The sequence below is a fragment of the Lissotriton helveticus genome, chromosome 12 (assembly GCF_964261635.1).
Source record: "Lissotriton helveticus chromosome 12, aLisHel1.1, whole genome shotgun sequence".
NCBI classification, from domain to species: Eukaryota; Metazoa; Chordata; class Amphibia; order Caudata; family Salamandridae; genus Lissotriton; species Lissotriton helveticus.
In genome coordinates, this window is record NC_136073.1 from 550,202,543 (window position 1) to 550,215,763 (window position 13,221).

Here is a 13,221-nt window from a genome sequence, read left to right on the forward strand (position 1 = left end):
TCGCACACCCTGTAATGTTCACCGTTCAGTCGCTCTGGCGCGCATGAAATGGTGATTTTATAAATAGCTTCGTCATCCGGGGCAGCTGAGGTGAAGGTAGGTTGCACGGTACACTCAGTTCCAAGTTCACCTCCTTTCTGTTCTCATTACCTTCAACGTTATTAAGTTGCCTGCCCGCCAATGCGGTTACTCTGCAATACGTAATCCCACCTCACCCTCACGGGTCCGACTAATGAGATTCCGAGGCCCGTGAATAGGCATGGCTCTATTTACAGCCAGAGAGCCCGGGGTGCAGGCTAGTGAAGGAAGGCTAATGGGAAGAATCTCAGAATAAAAGGAAGGGCTGTCGTTGTGTTCCTTTATAGGCAAATTAAGAGTGCGCCGGGGCGGTGTGCAGTGTTTATATCCAGTACCGATACCTCCAAAAGAGTGATAACTTGATGACACATTAGGGTTCAACCTAAGCTTTTTCTGAAAGACGCTCAAATCTACCTATTTAACGGATTTGGTCTTACTGCTTTGTTAATAATAGTGATTCGAAGTTGAGTATCAGCTCTGCTGCTATTTGTTCGATGCTTCATAAGACAAACATCAACCTCAAGGAGAAAAGTGTTGCCCTAACCTCTGCTTAGACATGGGATGAAACTGCCTAAATGTACCTTATTATTTCCAACAGCACAACCATTGCCCAGACCACAGCTGCTTTCATTTTCTTGACTATGGTCTCACCTATCCTCAAACCTAATCAGAAAGAATGCAGCAAGGAGGAATCCGCAGTACCGGTCCATTGAGGCTGAGGGGCCATGCCCCCCAGCTTTTGTCTCTAAGAACAGTGCCTGTCAGGCTGAGCAAAGGTCGGATTGAAGGACACTGTTACTTTTCAGGTCAGGCAGCCAGGAGCTAGACATGTGCAGGCTCCTGGCTGTCTTAGGTGAACTTTGCTGGGCCGAGGATGTCACAGCTCCTGTGGGCGTGACCTCCTCAGTTCACCAAAGGACGACCTCGAGGCCCTCCACCTCGTGACGAGGGGAAGCGTCACTCATTGCCTAGCACCTGGGTGCTTCAGATTTAATCCGTGAGGCGCCCAGGGCCGAGTGTCAATCAGTGACACTTCATCACAGAGTTAGGTGGGGTCAGCAGTCTCACCGACTGCATCTCACTCTGTGATGACGGTTTGGGACAGCTGCCTTCACTCATGAGGTCAGCCAATGAGGGATGGCAGCAGTCCCAAGCCTCCTGGGACCTCCGAAGCAGAGCTGCAGTTAAGTTTGATTAAAAAAAAAAGTTAATGCTTGGTGTGTGCGTGTATGCATGAATATTTGGTCATGAGTGTTGTGAATGGAGGTGCACATGCACATGTGTGAATGCATGGTTGTGAGTGTGTTTGTGTGTGTGTGTGTCCTGTCCGCCCCCTCCCGCTTAAAATTACTGGCTGCCACTGGAAGGAATTTTAGTTTCCATTGCTCTAGGTGTTGTAAGCTCGTTCACAATTGAGGAAGCCTCCTTCAAAAAAATAGTAGAGGCATTGAGTACTCTTGGGTTGTAGTACTCCTAAGTTGTAATACTGAGTTTTTACTTTTTATGAGATATTAGTGGAATTCTACAAGTCAACATGTTTTTGATGGTGCATGCATGCCTCCCTGCTCTCTGTATTGCCTTAAATTACATTTTTAAGATTTCTAATTCAATGTTGAACCGAATTACTTACTATTTCCAAGGTGCCATATTGTCAAGCGTAAGGGCAATCACAAATAATAAACAATCCCAAGGCCGAGTTGGTTTTGTGTCCTGATATAACTGTGACACATGCTATTGCCACCTGGGACCTCTGGCACAGCCCCTTCCAACACCCTTGAGATAACTATCAACAGTCAGAAGTGATTATGTGAGCTATAAAGATTAATAAGGGTTTTTGGTTTTCAGTTAAAACCGATTCTAACCAAGTCCCCAACCAGAGAGCAAATATTCGTTTTTCAGTGGAATCTGGAAACAACGAAATTTTACAGCACTTATGCAGCTTGGATACCCTGGTATCAGAGCATTTTAATTGCAGCCCCTGTTTATACGGCCTTTTCTATGATTGATGCTTCCACATTGCCACCCTCGAGGCCCCTGGTGAGCCACCAAATATGTCCTTGTGACCATCTCTGAGGACCTGTGCTCACCGGATCTACTTCCAGCTTCCTGTCTCTGCCATTTTGGTAATATGGCCAAGCTTGTCTGCATTTAGTTTGATGATCTCTGTATGCTGCCTTTAATGGCAACTTAACTAGCAGCGCTGTTCTTCCCACACAAGAAGGAAAATGCACCAGATCAGTACTTTGTGGGACAAATGCAGCACAGATAAATTAGCTAGAGTAATACTCACATATTTCCCATAGAGCCACAAGCATCCCTATGCTGCTTTCAAATAAACATGATGCCCACATACCTGGCGAGATGAATGCTTAGCAGTCCTCATGCTGACTTCCAAATGAACATGATGGACCTGATTCCTACAGATTTTTCAGTGAATAGTTGTGACTTGTGGTTTTAGTATCCAGACTTGCCCCTGAATTTCAAGAATTCAGGAATAAGCTGAGAGTAATACTAGAATGAAAATCTTTGAGAACAAAGCCCAATATCTTGTAAGCATGGCCCAACAATGTAATAAAAAGCATGAGAACAGAAAGGAAAACTACATGAAAATTTGCAAACCTCAGTTTGCGGTCTTCTGGCATTTAGCAGTTCACCTCTTATGTTGCAATAGCCCACTTCACTCTCAATGTGATCTACACAGTCCAATGACGAAACGTACAGGGGCTGCTCTTCCGCTACGGTGAAGGAGCATCGTTGCACTGCTCCTTGAGCAGGAAAAATATAATGCTAATAACGTAGTTATTGGCATTTTATTTTTCACAGGTTCGGGCTGGGTTCGGGCGGGGCTGGAGGCACAGGGGGGAGACGTTATTGGCATTTTATTTTTTGCAGGTTCGGGCTGGGTTCGGGAAGGGCTGGAGGCACAGGGGGAGGAATGGTTTGCACACTAAGTGCTCATGACTGCTTGGCCAGCCGTCTTGTTCCGGCCAAACAGTCATGCGCACTTTGCATGTTCCCCATCAGGCCACCCGCGTAGCTAGGGGGGGGCGAGGGGGGCGGTCCGCCCCAGGCGGCATTAATTTGCGGACGGCAGCAGCGCAGGATTTTGTTAGGGAGTCAGTCGGGACACTGACAGTGATGTACACGCCGGTCACCTGTCACCCCCCACGTGCGGCTATAACTGAGCAGCTAGCACTGTACACGTGCAGGCCAGCCCCCACGCTGTACAGTAAAATATACCAGTTACGAGCACCACCACCACGCCCCTCTTTAGTGGATTCTCTGCAGTGAAATATAAACAACAGCAATGGCCTGCTGAAAACAGCACATTAATCCATTCCAGGCAGCGCCGACCTTGCTTTGTTGTTTTTCGCAGCGCAGGTCACAAGGAGGTCAATTAACATTCAGGTGGGGGGTCTGTAGCTTTCCTTACCCCTCGAGAACGCCCACCACCATGAAGGAACTGAAGCTTGGCGCCTTTCAATTCTGCGCAGACCCCTCCTCCTCCCTCACAAGCCATGCTCACAGTGAGGAGGCCCGCTGATTCGTAGGCTGCAGTGTCATGACGCATGCAGGCCGCCCCAACAGCCCAGGTACTGGTGCCATCAGACAGCGGTACTATCGGCCCGGGCCGGCCACCTGCAGGCCCTGCTATTAATATAATAGCTTGTGAATTACACCGAAGTGTATCTCGGCGCTGCAAGTAGTAAACAATTCCAGCCCGGGCGGGACCCCCAGTCCTGCTGAGCCACGCCTGGTGAAGCAGGCCTCTGCCAATGTGGCCCAAGAGATCAGCAGATGTCCTCCCCGGCCTCCTGCCCACAGCAGTGCACCATAGGTCCTGAAAGAGGGCCCGACCACATCAAGGCCATCAAAAGTATCATAACCAGAGACAGAGAGAGCAGCATAGCGCCGTGGCAGTGAGTGTCACTGCACCAACCAGACATGCCACCTTCAGCCAGTATACAGCACTACTGCTTGCAGCCCCAGTTACCCTCTTCCAATCCCAACAACCTGGTGAAAGACGCTCTCTAGCTCACCCTGGCACTGCAGGAGGACACGTCATGGTGGCACAGGTGAGAGGGCACTGAAGAAGAGCAATGGGATGGATGTCTGTGAGAGTGTCAGATTCGAGTGAATCATGGTTTAGGCAAAATATTCTATATTGTTCAGGTGCACATATCAGGGATTTATGTGTCTTGGAAGCACGCTGGAAACCGGATCCAAGGGAGTGGGTGGGGCCGGCGGAAGGTCTGTCACTACAGGAGGCACTTGCTCAGGAATGGAATGCAATGCAATGAGTTGAACTGGCATATCGAATAAAGATTTGTTTGTGACACGAGATTGGGAAAACACACAGGAAGGAGATTTCTGGAACACTGGTAAACGTATTGTTTCGAACCACGTAGTTTGGATGTTTATGGATTAAACCAAACCTCATAGTTTTATGTCTTGTTGTCTAATTTTCTTCTGATTCTGTGCCTCTGCTTGTTAAAGGGCGCTTGCTTGAAATCCTCATTTCCTTCACCATGACTCAGATCTCTGCATTATGTGCTCTGACTGAAGCATTCAGTTTTCTTCTCAGCCCCAAACCCATGTCTTTCAGGTTGATGGGAACATCAAGATTTTGGTGACCTTTCTATCGTCCTGGTCTCAAGATGACAAAGCTTCATTTGGCTAATCTGGGGTGCACTCACTTGCTGTGCCATTGTTGTCAGGCCGGTGTTAAACCAGTTTTGGACTAATTCCAATATTAGGACACAGTGTACCTGATCTTCCAGCCCCCCTGCAGTGGCAGGGTGGGAGGTTTTATAGAGGTATCTCTGGCACACATCTCTTCCAACATGAACCAGACATATTCGCAAAATGTATTTTATGAGGATTGTCTGTGAGTTGCAGCTTTTTACTAGGTTAGTGCCCTTCCATTTCTGGTGCTTTATAGGAGTTTTAAAATCTACTTAGAGTTTCTCGTTGCTCAAATGGTTGTAATTTCTGATATTTATATGTTTCCCTCACCTTCATTGTCAGATTTTGCTTGTGAGGAAGTGTCACTCATAGTCGTTGAATGTCACTCATAATTACACTGAAATTGTGAAAATGTCACACATAACCAATCTGAAACCTTGGCAGCTATGAAAATCCTGCCTACTTATTTATCACAGGCAGTGTTTCACTCCTAGTCGTTTAAGCACCAGCACTTTTCAGGAGTTTTTCAAACGTCCAAAGTTAAGACAAATCCCAGAATGCTACTTATTATTGACTTAACAACTGCCTGTACTTGCATAAAGGTGTCATACTTGAAATGGGGCCACTTAGCTGCTGTTAAGTGTTGGAGTCGGACACAACATACGTTACTTTTTCTTTGCACGTAGTTGATGTGGGATAAATGTTTTTTTTTAACCTTTTCGAGGCTTGGTATTTTGTTGAAAAAAGGTCACATACAGTGACAACCTTGATGTTGATGAGCGTTTGAAAGCATACTGGGTGAGTGCACGGTTAAGCTTTCTTGCACAAGGCACACAACTAACTAAATTGACTTTTAATGCTTTTGTAAATATTACTTGTGATTTCAGTCATGGTAGAAGTTGAACGTTTTGAAGCCTTCTTCCACAGGAGTGTATATGCTTACTCTACTCAAAGGTGTGCATAAGTCAGGAGAGGAGTTGGCCTAACGCTGGGGCGGTTGACTTCGAATCTGGGGAACTGGGTTTGAGTCTCGGTAATGACGCTGAACATCCTGTGATTCTGGGCAAATCACTTAATCTCCCCGTGCCCAACAAAAATAAATGTGTTCTTATGTAATGCAACTTGTGCTATGTAAAGCGTTCTGATACCCGATTAGGTTCAAGTTTGCGCTATATAAAACTATAACATAAATAAAACATGACCTCATTATAATATTTACATCCACGGGTCATTAACCTTCACTCTAACCCTGACCACTATTAAGCATTCTATCATAGTCATATTAAACACTTTGAAAACCTACCTCTTTAAAAGGGCCTGTGGCACTTTCTTGTCTGAACCGGACACCACCCTCGATCCCATGGATTGGGCAACTCCATCAAATAGGAGGACCCTTCCAAGATCAGATTGTTTGCAGGAAAACTGTAAGGAATCTCCCAGTTAGCTGGAATTCCTGGACTGAACAGAAAGAAAAGCCTAGATAGCAGCCTGGAGTGTCTGACATCCTGCCAATCCACCTCCGCTACTTGTCGCCCTTTTCCCCCCGCAATCTCCCCCCCCCCCCCCAAGTACCTATCAGGGGCGCCAATCTGAGGGATAGCCCCGGGCGCCAGAAGCTCTAGCTACGCCCCTGCATCAGGCTGCATTACACAGCCTGGTGGGGAACATGCCCAGCCCCCAGTCCCCATCTGGGCGCCAAACCACAGCAATGACCAATCACATTACTGCATGCAGCATGGTGATTGGCTTAGGGGAGCCAGAGTTGTGATTGACTATGGGGAGCCAGGGTGCTTCCTGGTTCCGTGACTCACCAGAGAAGCTTAGAAGAGACACGGCTGGCGGAAGTGGCAAGTGGTATTTTATTTTTTCTGTCCCCCTCGCCCACCTTGCCCTTCCACCCTCATTCCCTGTCTGTCACTACTGGACACGTATCCTGTAGGCCATGACCTTTCTTTAATAGGTCATCTGTTTTTTCATACTGCAGTTCAGTTCTCAGACCTCAACGTCCATATACCCAACGCTGTGCATAACAATTTCTCAACTGGCTTCTCCCATTTGATCAGGGACAGCAGGAAATGCCCAGAGGAGACAGGAGCAATACATTTATTAGTTTCTTTCTTTCTTGGTAGTTTGAGACAAAGGACAGGACAATGTAACACTCATAGGCTTCGAAATGGAGTGTGGAATAACCCACAACTCACACCTCATGTACCAAGTAGAAAATCCTCTTTCGGATAATCATTGCATTTAGCTAAATAAAAGAGCAGCGGGATGATGCATCGAATGCCCAGAGTTAACCGTTTATTTGCTGCAATGAAATCTTAATGGGGTGCAACCATATCACCCGCCACGGACATTCTTGACATGGGGTGGGCTTGGCCCACTCAGAAGGCAAGTATGAGTACTGGGGAACAGTGTAGGCAGTGAGGAGAGAGAGATAATGACATTTTATGACACAACAAATTCAAGGAAAAGATCACACAAGGGATTAGGAGCAGGAAGAGGGAAGAAAGACTTTACAATAGGAACGAATGAGTGAACGAAGTAAATAAAAGCTGCATTCTTTATAGGTATTGGAAAACCACTGCCCCATGAATTTTTATGCCATAAAAAACGCAACACATAGAACCATCGTTTTCTATGAGTTTTGAACAAACACAACAAATAGAAACTATAAACAGGAAAGCATAGGTACAACTAGTTTTACAACTGAGTATTACTAGTGTAACATATAGGACAGGTTTATGACATAGCAGGAGCTACCCTACCGATGCTACCCGATAAAATATCTTACCTAGTTGGGATTTATAGGTAATTATGGGAGAGGTCTTGTAGATGGTTAGAATGGACATGGGCAGGAATGTAGTGCACTATCAGAATAACCAATGGCCCGGGTTGTACTCACACTTTTGTGTAGTAGTATTCATTTAGAAGGAATGTAGGTAGGTATTCGTTTAAAGAGACCTGACCATAACATAGGGTTACCAGAGAATAGTAGGTGTGTCAGTATCAGGTAGTCACGTCTTTGGAGAGTTTCCTCTGCACAAGCACATGAAAGAAGGAGTGCAGAAGGGGGTCATATCAGGGGCCTGTGGCGCCCGATGACCTCTTTCCAAACTCTGACTGATGGTGTGGATGATGACAATCAGTCTACTACTGGCAGAGTAGGGCGGAGGATGCGGTGCGGCTGCCATCTAGGTAAGTGTAAATAGGGAGAATAGAAGACAGCAAGCAGTAGAGATTGAGGACCAACAGTGGAGGCAACAGAGATGGAGTGGATAGACGGAGGGAGTTGGAGAGGACAGAACAGATAATATGGGACCACAGCGAATACATTAGTAGAGTTGAAGGATCAACAGTGGCGTGGAGTAGAGACATATTTGTGGAAAGAGGGGGAAGGATAGAAGGAGAGCAAAAAATAGGAGAACAGACAATGCTTGGGAGGAGAGAGAGGAGATGAGTAAAATTAGCAACAACGTCGGAAAGAAACTCAGGGAAGTGTCCGTGTTAATAAAAAAGAGAGTGGGGAGCGAAGAATAGAAAGAGAAGGGAAGGTCTGAGTAAAGGGGAAAGGTAGATATAATGTGGCATTATGCACAGCAATGGATGCACTTTTTTTCAGAAGCATAACATTTTAACTTTTGTATTACGTCCTACCCCTCTTTTTTTAATATGTTTATTGTTTTTTATACTGGTATACCTTTAAACATGGAGTAATCCATAAACCATAAAAGCGGCAAGCAATCAACGTCACATCCTGCCTGCCCATTCCAACTCTTACCAATGCAACTCTACGGACACTAAAGGCATCACTTCAGCACAACTAAAAATAGGGATAACGAGACATTTACCTTAAGTCCGGTGTGTGGGTGATGTCTGGGTCAGAGGCCTTGACGGTCAGCAGGACCGTCCCTGGCTCCAGGCTCTCCGGAACCCTGACCTCATACTTGGATTGGGTCAGGACTGGAGCTTCGTTGATGTTTCCAACCAAGATGAGGACGGTGGCCGTCGAGCTGGGGCCGTACTCCGCTCCCTGCAGCTCAGCATCATTCCTGGCTGAGATGACCAGTGTGTACTCTTGAACTCTCTCGTAATCCAGCTTCTGCAATCAGAGGATTCATGTACACAGCTTTACAGGTGTTTCTGAACACAGATAAAGTCCACATAATGCCAAACTTTCACAACCCTATTTGTTGCTTATACCAGGTGAATTTATTTCATTACAATCCGTTTATATCACTTCCCACAATTTAATTATTGGTTCAAAAAATGTACATTTTTATGTAATGATCTTTTAATATAAATTCATGTTAGAAATGTGTCAAATATAAGCAGTTTAAAAACATATGTTGTATTTATTTGGCTATTGATCTGTTGGCACATGCAGCTGTGAGGCTTCACCAGGGAACAGAAAATGTTTTCAGGTTATTCCAAAGAACAGCTCCTAGGTGAGAGAAACCTCTGACCTCTTTAGATACTTCCCTGTATGTTGTGCGCCTTGAGAAAAATAGGGCTGTATCTGTTGTTAAAGGCTCTGGCCCAGAGTGATAGGCCTGAGCTACAGGTGAGGGCTTATAATGATGGAGAGGGCCTTTAACAACCGATATAGCCTGAGGCTTATGGGCTATAGGGCCACTGAAATATCCCAACCAGTGAGGTTAGAATGTTCTAAATTAAATAGGGAGAAACAGAAAGACAAGTAATGAAATGTTGAGCATTCCAATGATGTAATGCTGACTGAAATCCCAGACCCATATGTAGGGCAAAGGGATGCAAGGAACTGGGGGAGAGTAATTATGCTCGATATTTGGTAAATGCACTTGAAGTATCTCCTTCCTCCATAACCTCCAGCAGGTAGGACCGCCAGACTTGGATCCTCATTGAGCTTCAGAAAGCTCCAAGTCAAGTGCTCGTGGGTGACCAGATGCACCTTATCTCCTACCACAACTCTTAATTTAGCCAGATATCCCAAGGAAGCAGCAAATCTATTTTCATAGTTGGTGGCATTCATATTGCTAGGACCCAGTGTCAAGTTACCAGAAACGGTAGCCCATAAAAGACATATACTTCATACTTGGAAAAGGTGTAGAACAGGACAATAGAAAAAACAGATGCACATAATATGGGCAAACTTCATCCACCATATTAGGTCTGGGGCCGTATTAGGAGTACTTCTGGATTAGTAAAGGCCAACAGGGTATAAAGACTAACCATGTACATAAGAAAGCTATCTGCGAACAGCCATTGTTATGCTTATTTCAGTTACACTTCAGTTCCCACTTCTGTTTGTTCCTTCTCCTTTGTGGTTTTTTCTCTTCTGGGTTCCCTCGGTTCGCCATTCCAGACTGTTCCTGTGGTTTTCCTATATCTTACATCTGTTAGTTTTGATCCCTCACTCTCAGACATCCTCTCTCCCAGTGCAGCAGTCACAGAACATCCAACTTCGGAACCTGACCGGAGCACCAAGTATGCTTGGGGGCAGTGCTTACTTTGTAAAACAATAAGTTCAGAGGCCCAAAATTTGGTCAGAAATCTGCAGCTGGCACTATGAATTTCAAAGCTTCTGAATACTAAGACTGAGTACCACCTCTTGGCTCTTTAATCCACAGCCAGATTGCCCCGGCATCTTTATCACACTCTTGCAGGTTCCTTTTCAGCCCTGCTTTCTCCCTTTATCGATGTAGTTCTGTCTTTCTCTTCCTCTTTGTTTACCCTTTTGTGTTTTTTCTCTCTTTCTCTTAGTCAGTTTGATGAGGAAAAATAAGTGCCAGCCCCCACAAATTAGTGCTGGTGGGCCCCACCTGCAAACACCGGCTCAAATTAAACACTGCTTGGGGGGCGCCGTCACACTGCACGCTGTGCCAATTAAGTCCAGATACTATTTCTGTGATAATTATATTTGTAACTCTAAATCTTTTGTTCCATCACTTATTGTGATTTTCAACCTGCAAGAGTGGGTCTCTCTTTTTCAGAGGCGAGACTATAGCAAAAGGCCATAGTGTCGGCACCTTCACCAATGAGTAGCATCTCAGTCTCGAAAGGGTTTCGTTTTAGCCAATCGGCACACACCCATATATTTATACCGGCAGCTAAGGGCAAGAGTTTCCGTAAACTGAGTAGAAAATCATGGGTAGACATGTTTTCTGGAACTTCAAGTGGCTGCTTAGAGCTTTTTGCTCTGTAGGGATGCCTGTCATCTCATCCTTTAGTCAGCCTTTTTTCCTTTAGTACGTGTATCTTCCTCTTCATGTCATGGATCATAATATGAGAGTTTGTGTTAGAGTGAAGTGAGAATAAAGAATATAGAGGTAGCTTTGCTGGTTGTTATTATTATTATGTATTGCAATTGTATTTATATAACACGTATTACCCCCGTTGAGGTGCTAAAGCACTTTATGGCAGGTAGGCCAAATTTAGTGGTGAATCTAGGGCTCATTAATTATTGTTGAAAAGGTTTTTGATTATTAGATTAGTCCTCTACTATGATGAAACTGAAGCATTTCCTCAAGTTTCTAGCAAGGGATTAATGAATAAGAGATTAACAGGATATGTAATTAGGATAAAGGAGTTTAGATATTGTGAGATTACACAGAAGGAGACATTGTGATATATAGATAGGTTAGAAAAGAAATGGTTATTCAGAAGGAACGTTTATAATTTGTAAGGTGGGTTTAGGTTAGTTTACTGAAGTATAGTAGATAGTAAGGCGGCAGGCCTGTGATAGAGTAGGGTACACACTGATGTACTAAGGCAGGCGAAGGAGGGAGTTTAAGAAAAGTGTCATTCCAAATGAAAGGTAGGATATAGAATAATTCCTAGCTGCAAATCAGGTCAATTTTCATGCAGAGTGTTTTTGGAATATTGATTTAGAATGTAATCTAGGGGGAGCAGAAGTGAAGTCATGATCGCAGAGATAAGTTGTTGCATCTTACGGTGTTCAGTTTCACTGTTGATGATGTTGATAGAGCCTGTCCTTTTTTTACTTAGATATTAATAATTATTGAAATGATTTGACTTTGTGCTTGTTTTTTAAAAGTAAGGGTACTGAATCACGTGGTCTGTCCAGATAGTGTGTTGTTTACGTCTGTATGGGGCAATTTTTAAGAGGGTACAATTCCTGGGCTTTGCATTGATCATTCTATTATGTGGTTGATTGAGACAGATGCGTGGGTGGTAAGATTTTAGGGGCATGTGGTTCTCCCTGGTATTAAGCTTTGTTTGTTAGGGGATTCTACTGCTTTAGCACTTCCTTAATCTTAGAGGTTCCAGGTGGGTATGGGCAGAAAATGAGACAATGTGGATTTTTTGTTAGATTACATTGGAAATAACCAGGTCTAAACCATCTTTCTGAACTCTAAGTGATTTTTTGTTGACTCTAATCTTTGCAGGTAGGGTATTCCATAGTTTTGTGGCTTGAACATAGAAACAGGTGCCACCAATAAGTTTCTGGGTTGGCAGTATTTTGTGATTTTGCTTGAATTACCTTTGGTCCTTTGCCATTGATCGCTCTCTGTGCGATGGACAGTAGTGTAAGGATGACATTTTTTCTATTCGGAGACATTGTAGTGTCTTCAGGGCCGGAGAGATATGAGTTTGTTTATGTACATGAAATAGCTTTGTATTAAACCTTCCAATAGTTGAGAGTGGAATGCTGTTGTATGGTCTGTTAGCATAGTCAAGATTGGCGACGATTAATGATGTTGTGACTTGTACCTTTTGAGGAAATCCAAGATGTGGAAAACTGCATCTACATGTTTTTATTGTGTAGAAAGTTGATTGTGACAGTGTTTTATTATTATTATAATAATTATAACATAATTATAATACTAATGATAGGATTACTACTACTACTACCAGTAGTATTAATAATAATAATAATAACAATAATCACATCAGGTGGCAATATACATTAATATCGCTATTGTAGGACGGACAAAAGGCAGTAAAAGAAGTCAAGTTTTCCTATAGAACGAACCTGAGACCTAGCAGGTGGCTGCATGAACAGTAAACTGCCACCACTGTCCAGCCAGAGACATTATGCAGCCTACCGCTGCATACCTAGTTCAATAATGCACAGGGGTGTTGTTATGAAGAAAGGAAGTTCACCAGACCCTCTCAACCACCTTACCACAATAATGTGGGCCATGCGAGGCCCAAATGAACACCCCCACAGAGACTGTAAATTGGTAAATATACAATCAGTAACTGGTGGTCGTCTATTACAAGAAGGACAAAGAGGCCAAGTAATTGAAGAAATCTGTAAGCACAGCACCACAGAAAAACCTCAGAGCCTGACATCAACTTGAAAAGAAAACTGCTTATGTCAAGTGGAGACAAATTCCAAAGAAAACACATAGGACAGAACATTATTATGTCTGCATGTAGTCATGCCCTGAGCAGTTGCCGTAAAACGAGCTCAAATGTATTTAGACATCTTAAATGAGAGCACAGGGGGCT

At 44.2% G+C, this 13,221-nt stretch overlaps 1 protein-coding gene across 1 annotated transcript in view; it reads right to left on the bottom strand.

Annotated features, from left to right (window-relative positions):
• The window catches only part of CDH16 (cadherin 16), a 755,818-nt gene that overhangs the window by 291,870 nt on the left and 450,727 nt on the right, over window positions 1-13,221 (bottom strand). The window contains exon 13 of the mRNA XM_078671187.1: window positions 8,616-8,866. Within this exon, the coding sequence (XP_078527313.1) occupies window positions 8,616-8,866 (251 nt within the window). The remainder of the gene's footprint in view (window positions 1-8,615; window positions 8,867-13,221) is intronic.